The sequence below is a fragment of the Molothrus aeneus genome, chromosome 17 (assembly GCF_037042795.1).
Source record: "Molothrus aeneus isolate 106 chromosome 17, BPBGC_Maene_1.0, whole genome shotgun sequence".
NCBI lineage: Eukaryota > Metazoa > Chordata > Aves > Passeriformes > Icteridae > Molothrus > Molothrus aeneus.
This window is the reverse complement of record NC_089662.1, coordinates 4,606,681-4,632,764: the sequence shown is the minus strand read 5'-3', so window position 1 is coordinate 4,632,764 and position 26,084 is coordinate 4,606,681. Positions and strand designations below refer to the sequence as shown.

Here is a 26,084-nt window from a genome sequence, read left to right as displayed (position 1 = left end):
ACCATTTCTTCATTGAAATCCTAATGAGTAGGGAAAAATCAATATGACAACTGCAGCAGGAAAAGCGATGATGACAACATACACTGTCCTACAGGATGTAAAACGAGGGGGGGAAATTGATTCTAATCAATATTAATTGGAAGTTTCCTGCTCTGATATTCTGAGTGCTTGTTGAAAGTCTGGTTCACAGTTGTACCACCTGGTCTGATCATGGGCATTACTGTCCCACAGAGTTTGGCTGTGATATCTTTTGACACAAAGATGAACTTCCAGGAAAAATAAATACCAAGAAAAAAAGAAAAAAAGAGCAAGATGATGGCTGTTTCACAAATGAGTTCTCCTCACATACTTCTCCATTTTACAAGACATAAAGCTCTTAATGTCTAGTTCCCATTAGAAGATTTGGTGCTTGACCAGGCAGAGTGCAGAGGGCTTTATTTCAAGTTCTTATCTAGGCCCAACATCCCTTCTTCCACTGCTGCTGCTTGTTTAATAATAACCACATTTATCCATGCAGTTATTCAGCTGTTCTAAAGGTACATGGATAAAAACTCACAGCACTGGGGGTGAAGTTACCAAAAAGGAGCCTTGGCCACTTACATTACATAAACAACATTTATTTCAGTCTGAAAGCATTCCAGGTGTTGGCTCAGTAGCCAGGACAAGCACAGAGCTACCACACTGCTCAAGCTCCCAGGAAAACACAAGTGCAGAAAGGAAGATGCCATTGAAAAATGTAAGAGGACCCTGTGTGAAGTTATTCCAGAGCACACAAGACACTGCTAAATGTTGATAACTGCTTAGCATTAATTAATTTTTTTAATTCCACCCACAAGTGAAGGAATAAAGCCCTGGTGTTTGAAATGAGCACTTTTGAAGGCTCAGCAGAATTAATGCTGTAATGACTCAGTGTTGGTTACCAGCAGAACTTAAACTGGTGGCACTAAAGAGACCCCAGAGGGACAGGGCCAGCTCACAGCAGCACCTGGCTGTCCCAGTGCTCTGCAAGCCTAACCCCACTCATTTCCTAAAGGTTTTGGAGAAGGATTATTCTGGAGGAGATGGAAAGAAGGGAGGATTTGTGATGAGTAATCTATTTCTTAAGGAGCTACAGTATTTTCATAGTCATCAGAGAAATCCAGTTCTGCAGATTGGAGTGTGGGGAGAATTAGGGGTGGCTGTTTCCATGGCTGGACATGGACAAGCTGCTCCTTGCTTTAAGGAGATGCTTGGGCACCTGTGCTAAGTCATTCCTGAGGGGCAGTGTTTAAAGTGGGAGACCTCTGCTCTGCCTTGTGCCAACAGACTGCAGCCAGCTCTGTCAGCTGGGATGGAGCCCTCTCAAGAGAGCCACCAAAGCCCTCAGGTGTGGGATTAAACCACCCCTCCCTTCCTCAGAAACCCCTGCTCAGCACATTGGGACACTAAATAACATATAACACAGAATGCTGTGGCTGAGCTTCTTTGGTTAGGTCATAAATTTTCTTGGTAATAATGTTTTAGAGGCATATGGGGGGTGAGGCACCAGTGAAGTCACCAGAAACACAGATTTATATCTATTAAATCTATTAAAGCTGCAGTGAGTATTCACAGTAAAATTATTTTCTTGGCTGTGCCTTAAATCACATTCTTAACAAATAATTTTAATACCTGGACTACATCAGCATGGTGTCAAAATATCACTGTCTTCTATCAAGGAGCTATTCCTATCTCTGACCATGAAAGAGTGGGGGGAAAATCATCTAAATCTGAAATACAGTAGAAAAAGGAAAGGTTTCCAAAAGCAATGAATGCTGGTTTAAATCTGCTCCCAAATATCAACAGAAGCTTTGTCTTATTATCAGCCTGGACACTTATAAATCACCTCATAATGCTTGAAATACAAATTCTGCTGAGCAAAGGACAAAATCTTGCCTTTTCCCCTGGGTGGTGAGCTGTAAGTCCTCACTCAGGTGTGTATAAATAAAAATAAATAAATAAATAAACAAGTAAATAAGTAAATAAATAAAATACATACACCCATGGAGTGTAACTGAAGTTTCAGGTCTGACTTTTTTTAAAATAAGTCAGTTTGCAGCTCTCATGGACACAGAGATATGAAGCTCACTTTGGAGGCCAGACCTTTGCAGGCACACCTGGCTTGGCAGCATCATCCCCCAGTCCCTGGAAAAGCCCTGGGAGCTGCTGGCAGAGCCCAGCTGCAGGTGGGAGATGCTGCAGAGCTGCCCTGGGACTGCAGGCTGGAGGTGCCCCACTCCCAGTTCACACGTGTGGGAGGGATTGAGAAAAATCCTCTCCTGCCTCCTTTCACTGATTCATGCAGGCAGCTTCCTGCATTTCTTAAGACAAGAATTAACAGAGTTAATGGGATGCTATAAATTCCTTATTTCTGGAAAGCTGATGCTCTCACTGCCTCTGCACAGCAGCACTGGAAGGGAAAATCCATGGGGTTTCCTTGGGCTCTCACATGGCCTGGGGGACCCAATTTAGAGATCACCAAGGACTCTGAATGACCTCTGGGCAGGCATGAGCCCTTCTCTCTTGGGCTCTCTCACTGCTCACAGTGACCCTGAGATGTGTTAGAAAGTCTCTTTTCCCAGCCCAGAGCTCAAAGAAGGAGTCAGAGCTCTTCAGTTCTCGTTCTCAAGGTTGTTTATTGTTTCTTATCTATAAAATTTTTCTCCTGTCCAGCTGAGTTCCGTTCAGCAGGTCAGACAGAGGCACTCTGGTGTTATCTTTTTATACTAAAAACTACGTGTACAATATTTACAATTACTTCCCAATACCTATCACCTGTGTTAGACAGTGAGCTTCTACTCTAAACCAATCCCAAAGTGCCACCATCACAGCAGAAGATGGAGGCCAAGAAGAAGAAGGAGAAAGGCTGGACATGCCCAGATTCCTCCATCTTGTTCCTGAACCCTCATTCTAAGAACCCCAAAATCTACTTTTTCACCCCATGATGAATTCACGATCATTCTACTTAAACTGTCATGGCTTGCAGATCTTCATCTAAGGTTGGTAATTTGCTCCATGGGTCATCACCAAAGTCTCAGGTGTCTTGGGCTCTGTGCCAGGTCTCTGAGCCCCCTGGCAGGGTCTTGGCAGTCCAGGACAGCCAGAGGGATGTCCTGAGTTCCAACACTTCCCCTGCCCAGGGGGCTGCAGGAAGAGCCAGAAATGCCAGGAGGAGGGACACTGGAGATGTGTACCTGGCTGGCCCCTGGGTCACAGCCTCATTTGTCCTCTGACCCCCTCACCCAGTGCCACTGGACACCTCCATTTGCTGGGAATTTCAAAAGAACCCAAAGCACTCCTGTTCATGTTCCCAGGGCTCCAGCACACAGCAGAGTGAGCCCCCAGCAGCATGAAGCTCTCAAGATGTCAGCCCCCACCCCTCCAGCTGTGCTGCCCTGAGGGAATCGCCCATTTCCCCTCAGAGCCCTTCCACAGTGTGCCAAGGCAGCCCCCAAACAGGAGTGTCACCAGAACCACCTGGGATCAGACACATCTGCAGAGCTCACAAGCAGAAGAAGAACTCAATTTGTGTCCTGTACAGCCTCCTCCTTTCACAGTGACAGTCCCAGCCCCTCAGCAGTGGCACAGCCCTGCCAGGCTGCAGCTCAGTGAGTCCCCAGCACCCTGGCAGGAGCCCCAAGTGCTGCTGGCACACCTGGCTGAGCTTCCTCAGCCTGGACCCTTCACTTCAGCCCAGCCTGAGCACAGCCACAGCTGGAGACAGCCCCTGACTGCTGGCACTGAGCTCTGAGACACAGACTCTGCTTTCAGCACTGCTGCCAAGGGTGCTGCAATGGATTTTCCTTCCCTGCAGGCCCACCAGGCTGTTGTCCCCACTGTGACAATTGGCTTTTCCCTTCCTTCTTCCTGCCCTAATCACCCCCATTGCCCAGCCTGGCCTTGCACAGGCATGGCAGAAATGGGGAGGAGGTCTGGGAAAGAGAGAGTCCCCAGGGGCAGGAGGAGCAAAGCACAATCCATCTACAGATTCTTTACAGCCAGCAGAGAGATGGGGAAACAGCCCTGATGCTGGTGATCCCTGGAGAGATGCTTCTCTGAGCAGCTGCAGTAGCAAACACTCTCAGAGCCATCATTCTCTTAATTCAAGAGTAAGGAGAACATTATCTTAGATAGATCTACAGCTTTCTTCCCTGTCTGCTGTGGGAAACCTGGGCTCTTCTACCTCAAGGAAGCCTCCTTTAAGCAAAGCCAAAGGGAGCCTGTGACCACTGCAGGGTTTCTGCAAGGAGCTCTGCTCACCAGGAAACAGAGGCACCTGTGCTGCAGAAACACCATTCCAACCCCACCCATCCCACAGGGCTAAAGCCAAGCAGGGAGTCAAGCCAAGGGTCCAACAGGAGTTACAGGACTCCTTGGGAACACCTGAGGTGGGATTTCACTGGGGTTGCTCCACCACAGAAGGAAAAGCAACAAATCACAGAGACCTGTTTACCTCCCCTGCCCATCAATGCAAACCAACAGACCCAAAATTTCTGAAATCTCACAGCTGAGCATCAAACCCCTGTGAGACAAAGCTGATTCCCAGCTGGACAACCTCCACACTCATTATTCCATCCCTCTAAGCTCATCTCCTGCCTACCCACACCTCCTCCACGGGCTGAGCCCACCACCAGGCACTCAAATGCACCCACCAACACAGCACAGGCACAGCTGGGCAGGATCCCTTTTATTCTGCAAGGATTAGAAATGCTCCAACCAAATGTGCCATGCAATTATTGCAGTAATGTATAAAGCAGAGTGGAGGTGGTGAGTAGTTCATGGTGCCTTATTTAGTGGCAGGTGATTAGTTAAGTTCCAGGGTTGGGGATATTTTTTTTTTCTTTCTTTCTTTCTTAATCTTTCACTCTTCTGTGAAAAATTCAATTTGCCTTAAGGCAGTATTGAGAGCTGATACTGACCTAATCCCTGAGCAGCTGGACCTGACCTGCTGCAAATTCCCACCTCTATCACAAAACCACATTCCTCTCCCTGACAGTACAATAGCCCCTGGATCTTTTTACCTTCAGACCCTGCTTAAAATGTGTGCTTCAAAGGACATTATATAATTGTGAATCAGGAGTCAGATCTGAGCCAGCAGGTGAAAATGTATTTGTCTTGTTCTGCCAGCCTGAAAAAGCAGCATTAAGTATTTTCTGTAGCTCTTTCTTTGAAGGCTTCCAGGTTTTCCTTCTCTTCCCTTTCCTGTTAGCATCTTAATCTTTCTGCTCAGCAAAATTAATTCCCTTCTGTCCTGCTAGTGTTAAAATTGGCATCTCTGTTGATCACTCTTGCTCCCTTCCCTGTGCACCTAATTGACCATTATCACTGCTAATGTCACCAGGAATCTGGGAGGGATTCTTAATATCAAAGTTCTCCTAGGGAACAGCTCAGGGAGGAACTGCAGGCAGAAATATGCATTTATTTCTTCTTCCAGCCCTGCAGTAACAGAGAGTTTGACATACACTCTCCTCCCTCTGCATGCAGAAGTTTAAGCAAATAATTTGAAGGTTGTATTCTCGAGCACAAGGGTGTTCCAACACACTCCCAGTGACACCCAGCTGTATTCCTGAAACACAAGGGTAATAGTGGCCTTGGCCATGTGGGTGTCAGCATGCAGCCATGTGGAAGGAAAAAGCACAAATGTATTTACATCACACCAAAAATGTGGGCTGGTGGCTCAGAGGTGAGCAGTGACGTGTGAGCAAAGCTGTGGCACATTGTGCCAGGGTGTGCATAAAGCACATTCCAGCTGCATCAAGCCATTAGTGCTGCATTCCCACCAGGAGAAGATGAAGAGAGAAGATAAATGCTCCCAGGCTCCAGGAGCTGGTGGCAGAATGTGCTGTACTGGAGATAAAGGGATGAGGTGTCAGTGCTGGCACTGTGAGCCCCGAGGGATGCACCAGGGCCAGGCAGCAGCGCTGCTGCAGGTGCTGCTGCACTCACTGCAGGGCAGGAATGCAGCCAGCAGACCCTGGAGTGTGCTGGTGTTCACAGGGGTCCCAGGACGAGGGAAGAGATGAGAATCTTGACTCCATGTGTCAGAAGGCTGATTTATTATTTTATGATATATATTATATTAAAAGAAAAAGGTATATTAAAACTATACTAAAAGAATAGAAGGAAGGATTTCATCAGAAGGCTAGCAAGGAATAGAGTGGAATGATAATGAAATCTTGTGACTGACCAGAGAGTCTGAGCCAGCTGGACTGTGATTGGCCATTAATTAGAAACAACCCCATGAGACCAATCCCAGATCCCCCTGTTGCATTCCACAGCAGCAGATAATTATTGGTCACATTTTGTTTCTGAGGCCTCTCAGCTTCTCAGGAGGAAAGGATCCTAAGGAAAGGATTTTTCATAGAATGTGTCTGTGACACTGGAGTACAAGAGCAAAGTATAAAGGCACACCAGGGCACCTTCCCAGAGCATCCCACACCAGTGTGCTGGACACTGAGTGCAGGAACTTAGAGCTGAATGAAAACCACCCACTCGTGGAATGGTTTGGGTTGGAGGGACCTTAGGGACCACCAGTTACAGCCCCTGCCAAGGCAGGGACACCTTCCACTGCCCCAGGCTGCTCCAAGCCCTGTCCAAGCTGGCCAGGGATCCAGGAGCAGCCACAGCTCCTCTGGGCACCCTGTGCCAGGGCCTCAGCACCCTCACAGGGAGGAATTTATTCCTTGTATTTAATCCAAATTTCCCCTCTTACAGTATAAAATGTCTCTGTGTGCACAGCTCCCAGGTTTATAAACCTTTATGAGCCTCTCTGGAAGGAGTCACTGGAGGGCTGGGCATGACAGCAGGGTCATTGCTGCTTCTCTACACGTGTTCTGCTTCCCAAAATGGCCAGAGAATGCAGTTCTGACAAAAACTGGAGAGAGTAGTGGAAAACAGAGCATATCTTGTGGAGCTCTGACAACCAAAGGCTTTTCATTCTGTTTTCCATGGAACAATGCTGAGAGGAAAAGGGACAACTCTGGAAAATCCACTGCTCCACCTGCACCTGGGTGTACTTGTTTGGGCTGGGATGGAGTTAATTTTCTTCCCAGAAGCTGCTGTGGGCCTGTTTGGGGTTTGTGCTGGACACAGTGCTGATAACACAGGGGTGTTTCAGTTCCTGCAGAGCAGGGTTCCAAGGCTGTTCTATTCCAGCAGCCAGGAGCCCGGGGTGCTGCAGGTGTTGGGGGGACACAGTGGGACAGATGACCCCAGCTGGCCCCAGGGACACACAGCCCATGGGGCCTCATGCTCAGCGCTCAGAGCTGGGGGGAGAAGACAGAAAGGGGAGCTTTGGAGTGTTTGTCTTCCCCAGGCACTCGTGCTAAGGAGGGCTGAACACCTGCTGCCCATGGGGAGTGGGGAATGAATTCCTTGTTTGGTTTTGCTTGCATGAGTGACTTTTGCTTCCCATATTAAACTGCCTTTATCTCAACCCAAGAGTTTTCTCACTTTTCTCTCACCCTCACACTGGGGCAGGGAGCAAATGGCTCCATGGAGCTGAGACCAAACCACAGCACCAGGGAGGGAGGATGCTGTGGGCATGAAATGGAATTCTCTCTCCACATCTCAAGCAGGGCATTCTGCATTTTATATTCTGCATCCATCCTATCTAATGCCCTAAACTTCTCTTTCCAATAGCTAAATTATTTTAATAATTTTGTCATTTACTCATTTGAGGAAACTCTCTTTTCTCTGGAAAAATGATTCCATCGTTCTGTTCAGTAAGGCAGAAATTAAACATGATCATATTAATTATGGTTCCTCATTTAACATAAAGCTGTAATCAAATGGCTTTTATGTCTAAACACTTGTGGCAGTGGTACTAAAAAATTGTGCCATTAAAGGCTTGCACTTAACTTCAAAATATTTGAATTATACATCTCAGAAGAAACTGACGCCAGACTGAGAGAGGTACAACCTTTTTATTTTCAAGCAGAAGCATGAAGGTGCAAAACACTTTAAAAATAAACATACTTTTGCTTTAATTTCCAGGAAGATCTGAAATCATATAGATATATATGTATAATAATAATATATTTATATAAAAATATATATTTATAATACATATTTATAAACAAATATATATTTATAATAATCTGAAATAATATATATTATGATATAACATTACATTTATATATTATAATATATTTATAATATGTAAATATATATTATCTATTATTCTATATAAAATTATAATATTTATATATATAATATAAAATATTTATATATATAATATAAAATATTTATATATATCTTATAATTTATAAAATATAAGGGTTTTTTTTTTTAGATGTAAGCCACAGTGCCTTCTTCTGAAAGGAAGGGGCAGCCTGGTTGGACATTTTCTGACAAAGCCCGTGAAACAAAAATATGTCAAGGACATGAATTCTGCAAAGCAGGGAACTGGAATTTGTCACTTCTGGCAGGGCTGGACTCACTCAGTTCCTACCAGCCTGGTGGGGACTGCTGGTGTCTGTGGCTCCAAAGTCAGCCTCAGATTTGAAGACTGATTTCCTGAGCCAGAAAACCCAGGAGCATTTCTGTCTGCATTTCAGGAAAACACTTCCTTCAATTCAGGAGCTGGAGCTGCTCAAACAGCCGCCTACAAGGAAGAAAAATAGGAAACGGTCAGGGGGGCTGCTCAGAACGAGTCACGGAGGGTTCCTTCTATGGGAAACACCAAATTGCTATTTTGAGTCTAAAATCACAGCAGTGGTGTTTGGAGGGGTGATTTTTTGGGTTGTTTTCTTAATATCTACTTTTCCAGAGCAGGGACATTCCCATGTGAACCAGCTCCACTTCCCACTGGCTCTGTGGCTCAGTCCCTGCTGCCAGCTCCTGCAGAGGGGTGTTGGAGAGCACTTGGAAGTTAAAGTTGTCCTGAAACGGTGACCATCTACTTAACCCCTCTGAATAAAGCCCAGAGCTTGAGATAAAGCCCCTCTCTGAGCCCTGCTTCCCAGAGGGTAAGGGTGCACTTTAATACCTGATAAAATCAATTGTTGGTTGCTGTTGGCTCCTGTGACTGAAGTGACACTGCTTGTAAAACTCCCATCCACAGCTCCTAAATTCATAATTAAATACACATTTCCAAGCTCTCTGTAAGACACAGAGCACAATCAGTGCTTGTACCTATTTCAAATCCCAGCATGTAAAATTGCAGAGTGGGTTGAAGGTGATATAATGTTATAAAGTGCATTTTGAGTTAGGTAAACACACTCAAGGGGTTGATGGTTCCTGGGAATTGTCATCTCTGCTGCCTGGGGAATCTGTTGTGTGGTGAAAAACAGCATTAACTAAGATTCCTAGCATGTATCCAAGAGACTGGGCTCAGGGGGAGTTCAGATATGAGTTATTCCCTCCATTTTTGCATCATTATAAAAGCTGTTTTCACCCAGTACCCAGACAAATGGATCAGGGCAGCAAGGGGCAGAAAGAGCCTCCTGTGAACAGGAGCTGTGGTAAAGGGCATGGATGTGTCAGTTTTACAGCACAGGGGCAAACCAAGCCCTGGGGAGCTGGGGAATCATCCCTGGCAGCCCGGATTCAGTGCAGCCCCTGGGGAAGGGGGCCTGAGCAGAGCTCTCCAGGATCACACATGGAGCATCCCCACCTCTCCCAGCATGAACCTGAAGCATGAACCCAGCGCAAAAAGCTCTGTATCCTCCTGGTCCTTCTCTACTGAGAACTCCAGGAGTGCCCAGGCGCATCTTCTCCCCCTGCCGGCGCTGCAGCACCGCCAGCTGCTCTCAGCCACCTTTGCCGCTGGCCAGGGACATCGCTGAGGCACAGGAGGGCAAGGCTGGGCACAAATCACCATGGGGAAATAGATTTGTAAAGAATTCTTGAAACCTGATAGAAAGTTTACTCAATTTTGCTACAATGTGTAGCAAATTTTGCTACATTGTGTAGCAAAGGCTAATAGGCTGAAAAACATTTATGAGGTGTTATCACCAAGAAATAAGTTAGTTTCTGATAGAATAGAATTAAGTTTTACATCTCTTATGTCTTACCTTTCATCGAGACGGATAATAGAATAAAGTATTCTATTTTGACTGATAATAGAATAAATATTTTATTCTATTTTCTCTGAAAAACTAAGAGAAATCCAACTCAGCAGGCCGGGGACAGCCCACAATGGGTGATGTGCGGTGCCAGGGCAGCGGGACAGCAGCCCCTGGCCCCGGGTGGATGAGCCCAGCTCAGCTCTTCCCGTTCCCAGGCCAGGGGACACTCCCGGGGCTGGATATCAAAGGCAAAAAGCATAAATAAACCCTCCAGAGGAGTCACAGCAGTTCCCACAACAAGAAGTTAGCAGCGGTTAACAAAGGATAAAAGCAAATAACCGAGCCCCCAGTTCCTTCCATCGGCACCACCCTGGAGCACAAGGGTGTCCATCGCTGCTGGAATCAAAGCCTTCCTCCCCATTGTTCCCAAGGCAGCCAGGACAGCCCGTGGCTGCCTGCCACAGCAGGGCTGGATGAAAGGAGCCAGGAGCTCCTCCTGCTGCTGCCTGTGCTCCTGTGGCAGGGCAGGAGCAGAGCCGGGCTGGCTGTGCCCCCTCCCAGCCCCACACCGCTGGGCACAGCCTGGGGCTGGCACAGCCTGGGGCTGCAGGCTCGGCAGCATCCCCAGCCTGTGGCATTCACACTCTCTGGAAGAATCCCTTCACCCAGGGTTTTTCTCCTGGGAAGCTGAGAAGCCTCAGAGAAAAGGAAAACAATTCTGATCTCATTTGCTTCTCCTGTGTTGTGCTCACATGGGGAATGTGTTTGGAGATTGTTTACCCACAGGTGATTGTTCCATTGCATTCTGCTGGGAGTTGTTTTCACTCTTTGGCCAATCAGGGCCAAGCTGTGTTGGGACTCTGGAGAGAGTCAACAGTTTTCATTATTATCTATTAGCATTCAGTAAATATCCTTTCTGTATGCTTTAGTATAGTATAGTTTAGTATTCTTTAGTATAATATAGTATCATAAAATAATAAATTAACCTTCTGAGAACATGGAGTCAGATTCATCATTCCTGCCTTCATGGGGGTACCCTGCAAATACAGTACCAGTCCAGGACTCCAACGTGATGCTCAGTCCCATGTGGTGTTGCTACTCCAAACTCAGCATCCTTGCTGTAATTTGGATGCTTTCACCTGTCCTGCCAACATGTGTGAGAGGACAGGGCTGTGGGATGGATCCCACTCCAGGAGCGCTGCGCTCCCGTGTCCCTGGCTGTGTAGCAGTGACCAGCTGGGATGATTTCCCATCCCCTCCCTGTTTTACACACACATCACATTGCTCCTATTCCTGTACTTCCCCCCAAACATCTCCTGGAGCTCACTTCCAGGACCAGGCTGGAGGAACAACAAACCTGTATGTTTATTAAGGGAAGTTAATGACTGAGTCTGGATTAAACTATTTTGACTTAACCCCCTTTATGGTGTCTATATGGAGAGTTTGGCCACATTGCAGCCTGAGTTCTGCTGGTCTCCCCATCTACTTTCTGCTTCCTCCACTGGGAACTTACTCCAACAGGGTCTCCATCAATGACAACACTTGTAAAAACCAAGCAGAAGGTAGTTATTGAATAGGGGGGCAAAAACTCTGCTCACCATTACCAGCAAAAGCAAGGTTTGCTGTCATGGACTATCTTTCAGGGAGACTCTATCCTAAATGGGGCTTTTCATGAGAAATCCACTTAGTATTCCTCTAAAATTCCAGGAGGGTGAAATCCCCCACTCCTTCATCTCATTAAGGATGAAAGAATGCCAGGTATGTGGCAGGAATCTGGGGTGAGAGGAGGAGTGGGGTCTATTTTAACCAAGTTGTAGAATGGGAGAAATAAACTTAGCTAAGGATGAGGATATGAAATGTATTTCCCAGAGCTGAGAAGCAATGTCAGCCAGGAGAAATGTGCTAATGCACAAGGAACACAACTATGTTTAAAGGTCACATGTCATTGTGGATGTGCTCAAGAAAGCACTTTGGGAGCCTCTCAAGGCATTTTGCCTCTGGAGCACTGAGATTTTATCAGTTGATGGCTTCTAGATCAGGTGGATTTATCTAAGTGTAGCAGACTAAATGCTAAAAGGCAGCAGGTGCTCAAGGTGAGGGGGTGACAGAGACCTCTGTGTACCACAGGGGACTTCTGGGCTTTCTAGTAGGGACTGAGTGATTTCTAAAATATTCTGGGGAAACCCTGTGAAGCCTCCAAAGCAGAGCAGGAAGATCAGACCAACAGGACTGTTCTTCATCCAGGGCTGCTGTTCAGGTGCAGAACAAGTGTCACTGAGGCAGAACAGTTTTACCCATTAGTATTCTCCTTTGAAGGGAATGAAAACACCCCGAAGAACAAAACCTCCACATCAAAATGTTTAGTGGAAAGATAAGACTACCCAAAAACCACTTGCACAGACTGGAACTTGCTGCCAAGCAAGCTCAGACAAGGCAGCGAGTGCCCAGCCTCCCAGGCTTGTACAGGACATTTTTTGTACTTGGCACAAGGAGCCATTTAGGAGCAGAGAGCACACTCCAGGGAGAGCTGCAGAAATAGGGTGATTGTTTGGAGAGAGGGAAATCAGCCCCTGCTGCAGCCAACAGCCTCCCAGCCCCCCTGGGCACCAGGGCACGCAGCAAAGTGCCACCACAGCCCTTTGGGGGCTGCAGGTTGCCATCATGCCTCAAACCTTCTCCCACTCAGAGATCCACCATGCATCCTTGCCCCAAACCTAAATAAAGAAGGCACCCAATGCCCCATGGTCTCCCTGCTATCCAATACTCTATCACCCACAATATTCCTAAAAAGCTCAAACAAGAGGAGCTTCCCAAAGGGTCTCTCTCCTCTAGGAGAGAATTCCTCAAGGAATTCATCAAGAATTCAGTTGACATGGGTTTGAACAAAGCCACACTTTTTCCTTGCATGTTCTGATGCTCATTTGTCCAGCCAGACCTGCCACAAGCTTCCCTGGGGATGAGCTTCCTCCTGAGCTAACAGCCTGACTACTGGGAGTGCAGAAACTTGGATGCCTTTACAGAACATCACTGGCAACACAAAAATGCTTTCCCCATCAGCACTGCATATTCAGCTCCTGTCAGATGAAGGAAGAAGCTGTTTCATACTTCTCCTCAGTTCTGAAATAATTAAAAAGCTAAAAAAAATATTGTCCTGACTAAACCCAGGAATTTTAAGAGCACAAAAGTTTCTCAGTCAGACCATAAATCCAGCTTGCTTCACGCTCTGATAGTGGGGAGCAGCAATTGCTTAAAAATAAAAGTAGACCTGCACAGAGTGATTCTCACCATGCTTGACACTTCTGCTGGCTTCAGGAAAGGAGTGGTTTGAAGATTTTTCCACTTGGCACACTATGCATTGAGCAGATGGACCAAGTCTCCATGATTTTACTTGACCTCCTTCCTTTCCCCAGAGGAGCTGTGCACTCTGTGAAAGCCTCAGCCAGCATCACTCTCAGGTTAGCTCTGCTGAGACAGAACTGAGGGCAGAGCAACAGCTGTGAATTGTCACAAGCAAATATTGCTATGAGCTGGATCCATGAAAATGGTTCTTTCACCATGGACTCTGCTGCATTAGGAAATGGGAACTGAGTGCACTGCTCAAAAAGAGAAAGAAAAGACCCCTAAGGGTGTAAAAAAAGCAATATAACTTAAAAATAAACAACCAAAAAATCCCTTGAAACTGACACCTTGCTAACATGAGGGCTGAGATTGTGTGAACAAGGAGGGGGAAAAGGTGTTTGTCAACTACACACAGGAAGCTGAGTGCCTGAAAAGCAATGAAAGGAGCTGTAAATCTCTTGGCAAACCATGCTCAGGGTCTGAGCCATTTAAACCCGAGTTCTGTTGCAGCTGATGCTCAGGGAGCAGCTCTCCCCCTGCACAGAGCCGTGGGAGTGAGCACTGGGGATCAGCACAGCTGCTTGTGCCTGGCATTCCCAACCATCGGCTGGAAATCCCACCATATGACTTTGGGGATAATGTTAAATCCATTACAGCATTCTCCTCTCCCCTGCTCATCCCACACAAGCTTCAAAACTTGTGGTTTATGACTGACTGCCAGAGGATCACTGTGGGCTGTCTCTGGAGGGATAATCCTAAATTTTAAGTGACACTTCACGGGCATCTTCTCTTTCTTCCGAATTGCTGTCTTACACAGCACATTAAGTATTCCAGAGATTAATAACTGGAGCAGAGAGTTCTAATCTTTGTGTCCTAGCAGAGATTTAGCAAAGAACATGTTTGAAGTTGCTGTGGCACAGGAAGCATAAGAAGCCTTGAAGCCCCAAAGCGAGGCTTGTAGGCAGCTCCAAAGGAAATCTGGGCCATGGGACACGTGATGGATGCTCAGTCTCCAGGGCTGCTCACTGACGTGGTGTTTCCACCCAGAGCAGATCTTAGGGACCCTGTGAAAGGTGGGACCCAGTTTGAGCTTTCTTTTAAATAGACCAAACTCAGCACTGCTGTGAAATTGTACTTTCGTATTCTTTGACCTGAATTAGGGCATAACTGAATTGTATAACCAGGTTACAGTTGCTTTGAACTTCATTTACCAAGGACCAAATGGGAACCACTTGACCATCTCAGACCTGGCAATTGCCCTGGGTCAGCTTGGAGGACACTGCCAGGATAAGCACAGCAATGGTTCTGAGGCTGCTGGCACAGCAGCTCACTCAACAGCAGCCATGCCATCACTTGCCAAAGGTTCTCACAGCAGCACTTTGATTCCTCTCCACAGCAGGATTATTTTTCCTCCTACTGCTCCTCACACAACCAAAAGTCCCATTAAAAAGAGGCCTAGCAGGTGTCTTTTGGCCTGTTCCCCTCTCAGGGGGCACAAACCAATGACAGGAGACAGCCCAAGCCCCTTCTGGCTTTGGAGAGCCCTGTGCTACTCACATGGAAAAAACCAAATTCTTCTGCACATGGGGGTGAGAAAACCTTGCCACAAGTGTCCCAATGGTGAAGCTCCACCAGGACTCCAACACTACTGTCTGAAATGACACCACTGTGTCCTGCTGCCCTCAGCACCACACACTCCTTCCATTTCTCTCCTGCCAGCAGCAATGCTCAGGTAGCACCACAGCAAATCATTACCAGGGAACTGCACTGAAATGGCTAAAATTCATCCCATTCTGCATCATTCATGATTTTCATGGTGCTGCTCCAACCTGAGTGACCACCAGCACACTCAGAGCAGCCTGTGACAGTGATCACCCAGTCCAAGCTCATCAGTGGCTCTGGCTACTGTGGCTCAAAGTAACAAATTAACAGCTAATATTCAGATTATAAAATTCTGCTTCCTTAAAGCTGTTTAAGCAGCTGCTCTGGCACCTCTTTGCAGAATTAGACAGCTCTGCTTTGAATTAATGCAAGAGAAGTGGCAGGCACAATTTGGCCATAGATTAAAAGTCACATAATCATGCATTACAGATGCCCTTTCAGGCCCTCATTCTGGAAGAGTTTTATGCACAACACTCATCTATTTAGCAGGCAACACCAAGTATCAGAACTATTTCCATACCTTGGGTAGTCCCTCTGCCTAAAGTAAAGCTAAAGATGGGTCAGAGAGGGGTCAAAGAGCAATGGGACAGCATTGACTCCAGGTCACTGAGATCAGAAAAGACATCTTCATGTGTAACTTGGCTGGTTTCAGCACAGCACGTTTTTCCACATTCTTTACCACCCACAGAATTCCCTTAATTGTCCTAAAACCTGCCTCCAGGCAGGCAGGGATAGGATCAATAATCCAAACTTGAGGTCACCTGGAGGCAGCCAGCTCCCTTCTCCTGCCCTGCCCAACAGCCTGAGAGGAGCAGGCAGGGGCCACCAGGAGCAGCATCCCACCTGGGACTGGCCAGTGCTGGGTGCCACAGGAACTGTGTGAGAGCAGGTCTGCAACACTCAGAAGAAGAACACTCAGTGCACAGACCTCAATATTTGCTCACAAATGTATCTTTTTTACAAAAATTGTAAATCTCAGTAATACTTTTGAATCCAAGAATCACATCGTGTGGCAGTCAACTTCAGCATAAGCAAGTTCCTAATGTTCTTTGCTTTTGAATCTGCCAGATGACAACTTACATTGATGCTGGGCTGGGCTGCAAACCTTTGTTTTTAAGCAAAGTACAACCAATCAAACCCATTGTCATAGCTCTAAAGAGGTGAAATCACTGAAACACATAAATTAGTGGTAAAGCAAAAAGCTTTGCTTTATTGCTACAACAACTTTGATCAAAAAGTCCCATCAGAGAGCTGCCCTGCTCAGCTTGCAGAACCACTCCAAGGCAGCAGAAGGTCTGGCAGTGCCTCTGGACCGTGCTTTGTGGAGGGTTGTGTCTGCATGTGCCCAGCTCCCCAGTTTCAGCCACAGCATCGCTATCTCTGACACCGACGGAGACAAGAAGCACCCGTGGTTATTTGGTGCTGGTTTAGCAGGAAGGAGATGGAACACGAGGTCTCGGCAGTCAGGGCTGAGCTCAGCCCCCTGGTGTCCTGCAGCACGACCTGCCCGACATGTCCCGACAGACGATTGTGACACGGGCAAGGGGGACACCTGCTGGGCTGCCTGCCTTGCTACAGCCCAGCTGCAATAAAAACCATCTAAAACCAGGACATTTCATTACATCTTAAAAAGCTGTAAAACACACACTCTCCAAAACCCCTGAGCCTTACTAGGACAGTCTCTAAGAGGGAGTTTTCCCCTCCACGAGCTGCTGTGTGTGAGCAGCACTGAACTGCGCCAAGGACCGGGATGGGAGCTCAGCAGGCAGCGAGGCTCCGCCCTGTGGCTCAGCAGGAACCCTTCCCTGCAGCGCTGAGGGTGCCAAGGACACGGCTATGCCTGCTCACCGGGGTTCCCTGTGCCCGAGGCTCTGCCTGGAGCCTCTGCTGCCCGCGGGGCCTGCTTGGGAAGGCGGATGGGAACGTAGACGTTGGAGGCACAGTGCTCCTTGAGGTATTCCCCCCCTTTCTCCTCATAGTCCTTCCTGCTGATCCAGCCTTCCTCACGGTTCATGTGCTCCACTGCCCAGTCCCTAGCCCCATACCAGGCATCCAGGACAGGGCTGGAAGCAAGGCTAACCTGGATGGAAGGAAAACAGAACAACAATGTCAATTCAGCACAGGAAAGGGAAGCCCTTTTCACCCTGGTTACAGTGGTATATGACACACACAGCTGAATTTCACAAATTTGAGCTGATTACTCAGTGTCTCTCAGAAAGAGTAATGTTAGGAATGGGTTCAAGTGTGCTTTCACCTTGTTATCAATTCCTAAGCAATCAATTTGCAAATTTCCAGCCAAATGTGCTTTTGTATGCATGGTCCTTTAGCAGAAGCAGACTTTCCTTTCCCCTATTCACTATGCTGTCTTCACAAAGAGCAACTGAATCTTTGCTTAACCTGCACCTTCTCAGGTCAAAAAGTTGTTTGCAGAGTCTTGCCTTAAAACCCTCTCCATGCCCCTGCTCTGCACCTCACCCAACTCCATCTGAGCACAGCAGAACAGGCTGTTCACATAAACACCATGGCAAAACACACACCTGAAAGGATGACTGGAATGGCCTCATTTCCAGGAGTTCCTTCTGGATTCTGGCTTTCAGTCCAGGGTACATTGTATTTCCACCAGTGAGGAAAACATTCTGGACAAGGATAGCCTGTTGTTCCTTGGAATACCTGTGAAGAGCAAGAACAGGTTCAGCTTTTCTCAAGAACCTCTGCCCTATGAACTGGAACAGCAGTGGGGAATGCTGGTACCTTGTCCCAGGATTCACTTTGAGAAACTTCATTTTCCTAGCACCAAAAACTTTCTTTGTTTTCTGGAAATTAAGAGGGTGGCAGAAAAAACCCTGAAAGCACTCAGTTCCCCATAAATCATCAACTGGATTTCTTACCTTTTCGAAAATGTGATGCCCAATGTTCATTCAATTCAGGGGTGATATTTCATCAGTGCTAATTTGTCTGGAAATCTCCAGCAGGTGTGCCTGTATCTTAACTTTAATATGCTACCCCTGATTTTAATCTCCCAAAACCAGAGACTGCCAGCTCACTGTTGCAAGTGTTTGTTGTTTCCCTCAATAACAAGTTGGACCAGGGATCTCTAAAGTGGGGTCTGTGCAAAACAATCCAGTGAGATGCAGGCAGATAAATTGATAAATACATTTAAATAATGTTTATTTCACCTTGATCTCATTCTTCTTCAATTTTTATTTTTGTGTATGTTTTACCACGTTCATAATAGTTTAGTAGTAGCTGTAATTTACAAATATACATATATTGGAGGTGTATACTTAAAAATTTATCATTGATGGGGTTATAGATCCAAAACCTTTGTAGACTCACTGACTTAAAACAAGCAGAGTTACATGTGGCTTTCAGGAAGACATGTCTAACCTGCAATTCTTGACTCCACCAAAAAGAGCTATTCAACATATCTTCTCAAATTATTGCTAAAGCCCCAGCATTTCAAAAGCTGGTATCAAATGAAGAATAGCTTGTTTGAAGTAAATAGTTCTGTAAACTCACCTCTCAAGGACAAATTGCATGGTTTCTGCTATCCCAGCCTGGTCCTCTCCTATCAGGGAGGGCTGGAAGACAATCTCTGGAGCCCTGATTCTTTCAGTGCCAAGGAAAAGCTGGTGGTACTCTGCCAGGTTAAACACGGGCTTTAAAAACATTGAGAAGTAGTGGGGAATTATGTTAAAGAACAATAATAGTCTAGAATAAGCAATGTTTCCAAACAATTCTGTACAAAGAAACAAATGGTAATGGTCCCACAGAGAAATAGCATTATACTAAAGGTTCCAAAAGGTCAGGGAAGCTGGACTTTTCCTATAATTTATTCTGCTTGGAGCCACTTAATTCTAAGGCTCAACCTCACAAGCTGAAAGCTGTGCCCACTGGGATATCAGGCTATGGATCACAGACAAAACCACTTATTTTCCCCTTAATAACACAGCACTGCTACACCAGGCACTGCCTGCAGAGTGAGCCAAGAGGGAATTCTCATCCTAAACCACCAGCTAAGATTGCCAGGATTTCTCTCTTCATGTTCAGGTAGTTTAGGCATCTCTTCCAAGAGCAGGCAAACAATGTTTGCATGAGGAGAAATGTCAGCAGACTGGCTGGACAACTGGGATGCAAACCCCTGGCACAAGGTGCAAATACAGAAAGCAAACCTGCACTGCAGCAACTGGCTTCTCAACCTCAGGCTGCTCCTCAGCAAATAAAGGCTCAAACTCATTAATACTTTCCACATCCTCCAGGGACTGTTCACTGCCCAGTGGATCCAAGTCAGGAGTCTGGAAACAGAGCAAGTTATGGTAGCTTAGCTCAAGTGTGATTTCAATTCTGGTGACACAGCTGGAAAGCTCAGTCTCCTCAAATCTCAACTCTTAACAAGCCTGAAAGCAAATATGCCCAGGAAACAGAAATACAGACATTCACACAAAGCACAAAAATCAAACACTTCCAAAAAATGTATCCCAATGCCAGCTCAGAAATGCAGGCCTCAGTCACCAGGCTGACTGCCAGGATCCCAGGCAGCCATGTCCTAAGCATAACAGCATATTAAAACTTAGTAAAATAGCTTTTTATATTGGTTGAAACCTGGTACCCTTCCAGCACCTCTAACTGCTCTATAATTACCACTAAATTCCCTATTTTGCTTGTGCAGAACTGGAAAACAAATATTTGCTAGCTACAAAGCTACCACACAATTTTTGAGAGTTTCAACTGTCTACTATTTGCTCACAGGATGCAGCAAATCCCTTTTTATTTTACACAGACATGAAGCTCTGTCCTAATGAAAAGCATCACTCAAAATCCTACAAGACTCCTGTTGTGAGGTAGGAACAGGTTTTTAATTATCTATATTTTTTTGTGTTACAATGTTACCTCTGGATTTTTGTTACTAAATATTTGGTTTGGTTATTTTAAACTTGAAACATTTGTTGCAATGCCAGGATGAGCCAAAATGACATCCTTCAAACATTCCTCAGTATCTATTTTACATCTACTTAATGAATTCAATTAATCAAACTGATGTTTAGAAGTGTTCATTGTTACAGCAAAAAAAATGTAGTCTCATGAAGTCCTGTTAAATGCTTTTTTTTTATCTTGTATAAAAAGGAAAAAGACAAAACCAGAAAGATACACAGACTCAGGTGAACATCTGGTCTTACAAAGGGATTTTGTGATTATTCTAAGTGCTCTCTCAAGGCACAGACAAATAACAAAGCTTGTGGATTCATTCTGAGGTCTGAGATTGCATCCAGCAAAGAGCAGGAGTGTGGGAGATGTTGGAATTTAGCCACAGTAACTGAGAAAAATCACAGGTAACTGCTAATCTTTCAATTCTCTTTTTTCTAGAATATCTTCTTTTGATAGAAGGCAGAAAGATTTTTCACCACAACAAGCCCATCATCTCCCTGAATTTTGCTGAAGCATAATTATTCTGATTCTTGCACTGATAATCACAGAATCATGGAATGGTTTGGGTTGGAAGTGACCTCAAAAGCTCATCCAGTTCCACCCCCTGCCATGGGCAGGGACACCTTTCACTAGACCAGGTTGCTCCAAGCTGGCCTTGAACACTTCCAGGGATGGGCTAACCACAGCTTATCTGGGCAACCTAAATAAGGATCTCCCCTCTGTGTTTCAATTTTCTGTTTTTCTCTCTACCTTTTCCCTAAACAGAGGCTGATCAAGGTAAAAAAGCTTTGTCTTATGTGACCTGAAAGGCAATTAAAAGCACATGCACAAGCAGCCTTAGAGCACCTCTTGGTGCTGGGCCTGTGTTAGTCTGGCAAAGCAGACAAGGAGCTCCTCATCTTCAAGACAACTCCAACAACCAAGTGTAGCAATTAATCTTTCATTAAGGAACCAAAAGAGAACATGCAGCTTAAATCCACCAAAAATAGACAGCTACAACGAAGGCAGGGGTGGTTGTTTACCATTTAAGTTCTCTGCACCTGAAGGGGAAGAACAAAAAGGAAAACAAATACTTTTTTTAACAAAAAGATGGATGGGTTGTATCTTTATCTCCTGTGTATCTTTAATAGAAGACTACTGAAGGTTAAGGATGGTTGTCTCAAGACATTCTCTCTGAAAAGAGAGAAGCAGTTGCCAACGTAATAATGACTTGCAATGTGTTAAAGAAAAAGCTTAGTTCCTCAATGGAAGTCTGAAGGGACACATTTTCAAGCACAGAAGTTTAATTCATTCAGAGATAAAATGAGGATTAACTTGGTGAAAACATCCTACCTCTGGCTTGCTGTCCACAACATCTACTTCAATATTGACTTCTGACTGTAGGATTTTCTGCTTTGTCTGTTCAACAGACAGACTCAATTTGTTGATGTAAGACTGAAGCTCTTCTGCAGAGTCCATGTTCAGCTCCACCAAAGCTTTATGGAACTGATCCATCTGACCATCTTCTAAAAGTTCCTGTGGACAGATCAGAGTTGGTTGTGATGAACAAGACAGGGCAAGGGCAGTCAGCAGTGATGTACAGACACTCTGCTTGCATGACTAGAGACTATGATGTGCACACTTGGACAGCATTTGAAGTATTTCCCAGAAGTGCTGTTCAGAAACTGAAAACATCCCCTGCATCAATAATCTCTATTAACTCACAACTAACCTTGGCAAGCTCCTATCAGGGAACATCCACGACAGTCACAGCTTCTTTACCATGATGTGTGACCTTCTGATAAAGCTCTGAGGACAGCCTGTCCTCCTCCCAGGACACCACACTGCAACTCTGCCTGCATTACCTGCACATACAGCAACCTGTCCAGCCTCTCCTGGTCCAGCTGCAGCTTCTCCTCCCGGCGCCGCGCGTTGAGCTCCTGCAGCCGCCGCAGCTGCTGCTGCCTCTTCTCCTGCTTCTCCTCAGATGCCACAGTGCTGCCCAGCAGCTTGTTGGAGAAAGGCAGCTGCATCTTGTGCACATTGTCCTCGTAGTACTCTGGGCACCGCCATTTCTGCAGCTCTGGGCATTTGGAAAGCAAAGCAACTTTTTGTTCTGGCCGCACAAAAGAATGATTTGCGTGTTGCGCGCACCTCGTGTGAAGGATGAAAGGTGAGGAAAGAAGGCAAAAAAAGTGCAAGCACGGAATTTTGTCACCTCTTGGCAGCTGTTCCCAAGCTTGGCTGTCCCCTCTGAGTGCTGCCTCCAGGTCACAAACCCAGTGCAGGCAGCTCTGAGTGCTCTGACCTCCAGGAAACACCAAGTACTACAAAGTGCAAGTCTCTTTGCCCAAGGGGAGGGAGAGCACTCACACATTTCTAAGGAAGGCTCAAAGTGACAAATTTAAAAAAACACTTTTCTTCAGGCACTACTTCGGATGACGTTTGCCATGGAAATTTAAAAACTTATTTAATTCACACACAGTCATGAGAAATGTCCTGTGCAACTTTGGAAACCTTAAAGCAGATACAAAACACAGAAATCCTAACCCACTAAGAGGTTTTGTTGGCATATAAAAGAAACAAAAAGCTCATTTAAAATTCTTTTCCACTGAAACCATCACAGGTTTTACTCACAGAGAACTTTGAACCAATACAAATCTTTGCTTTGTAGCAATAGTAGTAGTTAAATTTTATTTCTGGCTTAATTTTGAATATTAAACTGCTGTTAAATGTAAGGCAGGTTACCACAAAGAAAGCAAAACAGAAGTAGAATATTTCTGAAAGAATTCAAGCCAAGTTCAAAACAAGGGGTAGAGAGGACAAACTAAAAACATTGAGAACAAGTGGGGAATTATGTTAAAGAACAACAACAATCAAGTGAGAAAGTTTCCCAGGCTTCAAGATAGACTAGAATCCACAAAAGTGTGAAACAGATTCTAGAGAGTAGTGTAGGCGTATCACTTGGTGAGAAATTTAGGGTTTTGGGATTTTTAGTATGCTGTGGATGGAAGCAAGACGGAGGGCACAGGGTGTCATCCTGGGTTTCTTCTTCATGCTTCTTCTTCCTTTTCTTCATGGGTTTGGGTGTCATTTTGTAATTGGGCAGAAAAGTCTGCACTGGGGGCTCTTTGGGATCAGATATTGGGTTAAAAGGGAAAATAATCCAGGTGTCAGTTCTTAATTGGATAGTTTAGTCTTAAAAGACCTTGTACCAAGAGATTGTTGGCCATTTTGTGCCTTCTAATGAAAAGCTGCTGAACTCACAGTAGTGAGACTGTTTTACTGATAAGAAACAATAAACACCTGAGTGTGAACATGAACCACTGTCTCAAGTGCCTTCAGTCCAGACCCAGAGAAACCCACAACTGGTACCCCCAGAGGTGAGCAGTAGCAGGTGGTGAATGAGAGCTGGATTTACCTTCGATGTAGTCCTGGGCGATGTAGCTGTGCTCGTGCAGGATCTCCTCCATGCGGCTCAGCGTGATGGCCGCGAAATGCCCGGGGTACTTGAGCTGCAGCAGCCGCTGCAGGTACACGGCAGCCTGGCACCCCCCCAGGTTAATGCGCTTGCAGTTCTTGGCATCCAGCCTCAAAAATGCAAACAGACACAGCTCACACTCAGGGAATTCACAGCAAATCAAACTGAGCTCCTGCTTCCCCCCCAAAGTGTTGATTTTGAAGTGTAGATGAATATTCACAGATAAGTATTTCAAGGTTCGGTTACCAGAGAATTGAACACACCTGCTTTTCTCAGGCAACAGCAAAATCACTGCTGTTTCACTATTTGAACTATTTATAACTGCTGGTTCACTATTTTATTGTGAAAGGCTCTGTTCTGCTTTTAAAAAAAAGCCCAAATATTAAATAATTCTGGCTACAGAAGGAGATGTTCTGTTCTAAGACAGAAGGCATCCAAGGAGATGTTCACTTCTAAGATAAGTGGTGCTAAAAGTAGTTTTTTAACCTTTGTAACACTTAGTGGTTGGACAAGTGTAAAACTTGAAAATTTATTACCAGATATAATAAACCCATCTCCTGTAGTAAGGATTAAAAAAGATTAAAAAAGCAAAAAGAGACAGTAGATCAATGTAGCAGAATAACCAAAATGGTAAAAGCCTCCAGCACTGCAGAAGTCTCACACACAGAGCACTTCCCTTTGTCCCAAAGCTGCTTTAAAACCTAAATTACATTTGTTAATGCCCAGTTTCACTCGGGGCACATATCCCTTTCCCCCTTGAAAGTATACATCAAGGCACAATAAACAACTAAAACACAACATTTACAAGAGCTGCCCTACTTCTTCAATTCAAAACTCAACACAACTTAGCAAAATCTGCAGATCTGGTTTTAACTCATCAGTATAAATTACTACAAGAATTAATAGGGCAGGGCTGGAGGAAGTGGTATTTGCATCACTTGAAAAGCCAGTGGCTGCACCAGACTTAAGACACTCCAAACTCACCTGCCTTCTAAGACTGGCAAAATGTGTGTGCACTGGTACCCTGAGGATATCACCAAACCACTGCAGGGCCAGTTCTGCCTCCTGTTGTGATAAAAACTGTACAGGCTGTCCACACCATAGGACACTTTTGGTACTTGGTAGCATTCAAAGAGGAGCTCAGACATCATTTGCCTTGAGTACAGAGGGTTGCAAACTGCTTCTGTCAGAACAATTGGGTGATCCACACAGCCCTGGGAGAGACAAGGGGAAAGAACAGTAATAAAGGTATGAAGGGAAAAGCCAGGGTTAGTTATCTCTGCTTCTTCTTTTAAGCATCAGCAAAAACTCCCCCAAAATAGGCATGAGAAAGCATTTTATGTGCAAGATATTAATCATGAAAGTTAAATCATATCTAGTGCTTAAGGGGGTAAAAAAATGTTAATGCTAATTCAATCAAAGAATAAACTCATGATGGTGGAAGAGAATGGACTTCTAAAGGCGTATATAAAAATCTAAGTAACCAAAATCCATGCAATGAGGACACGAGTGAAAACCAGTGGAAGTTTAGTTCCACTCTGGGTAAAGCTTTCAAACTGGTGTTGTCATGCAGGTAATGGGCTCCATGGTCTGAGAAGCAACTCTCAACACAGCTGGGCATGCAGGTGGTCAGTAAACACTGCTAATACCAGCATTACCCAGCCGTAAGTTTAGAGGAGTACGTTTAGATTAAATATTAATAAAAGATTCCTCTCCGTGAGGGTGATGAGGCACTGGCACAGGTTGCCCAGGGAAGTTGCGGCTGCCCCATCCCGAAGTGTCCAGGCCACAGAAATCTGAGCAACCTGGTCCAGTGCAAGCTGTCTATGCCCATGGCATGGCGATCCCTTCCAGCCCGAACCATTCCGGGATCCACAGGCGGCTCCGCCCGGCCCGCCCGTACCTGCGAGGAGACGCCGAGGCGCTGGAAGACGTGGTCGAGGAGCAGCTCCTGCAGCTCCAGCTGGACGGGCACGTTGCGGTCGAAGGGCGAGCGCAGCAGCCAGCGCAGGGGCTCGGGGCTGCCCAGGTCGTTCCCCACCTGGGTCTCTGCGCCGGCCCCGCCGCGGGCCCCGCGGCTCCGCGCCGCCAGCGAGCGGAACCGCAGCAGCGGCTCGGCGGGCACGGCGGGGTCGGGGCAGGCCCATCCCGCCCGTGTCTGGAAGGAGCCGTTGTCGATGACCAGCGGCGCCGGCTGCGGGCTCCGCACGGCCGCGCTCGGCTCCAGCACCGGGTCCGGGGCCCAGCGCGCGTCCCGGAACGCGAACACCCGCGTGGGCGCCGCCATGGCGGGCGCGCCTCCCGCCCGCGTCCGGCCGGCAACGCGGGCCTGCTCCGGGGTTCCGGGGGGCCGCTGCTGTGAGGCGCGGGATCGTAGAATAATCGAGATAATCTTAAACGGGTGTGCTCCGTAATGTAAGGGCTTTGTGTGCTTCCAGGGAGAGGCGACCTAACCGCTGGGACAGGGAGCAGCCAACACAGCACAGAATCATAGAATGGACCTTAAAAGATCTCCCTTGGCAGGGACACCTTCCACCATCCCAGGGTGCTCCCAGCCCTGTCCAGCCTGGCCTTGGGCCCTGCCAGGGATCCAGGAGCAGCCCCAACCTCTCTGGGCACCCTGTGCCAGGGGCTCACAGTAAAAAAATATCTTCCTGATACTGAACCTA

General features: G+C 46.2%; 1 protein-coding gene across 2 annotated transcripts; it reads right to left on the bottom strand.

The window, feature by feature from the left end:
- Positions 1 to 8,304: 8,304 nt before the first annotated feature.
- ACTR5 (actin related protein 5) lies at positions 8,305 to 25,702 on the bottom strand. Of its 2 annotated transcripts, XM_066561807.1 has the most exons (10): positions 25,319 to 25,702; positions 24,400 to 24,629; positions 23,356 to 23,525; positions 21,800 to 22,017; positions 21,288 to 21,470; positions 19,202 to 19,324; positions 18,549 to 18,688; positions 17,567 to 17,699; positions 16,878 to 17,109; positions 8,305 to 8,623 (listed from the first exon to the last, which is right to left on the bottom strand). In XM_066561807.1, the coding sequence occupies exons 1-10, from the start codon at positions 25,700 to 25,702 to the stop codon at positions 8,595 to 8,597; spliced, it is 1,842 nt and encodes a 613-aa protein (XP_066417904.1). In that variant the 3' UTR covers positions 8,305 to 8,594. The 2 variants fall into 2 exon arrangements, with proteins under 2 accessions (XP_066417904.1, XP_066417905.1); XM_066561808.1 differs by lacking the exon at positions 8,305 to 8,623 and having other exon boundaries at positions 16,213 to 17,109.
- Between the last annotated feature and the right edge of the window lie 382 nt (positions 25,703 to 26,084).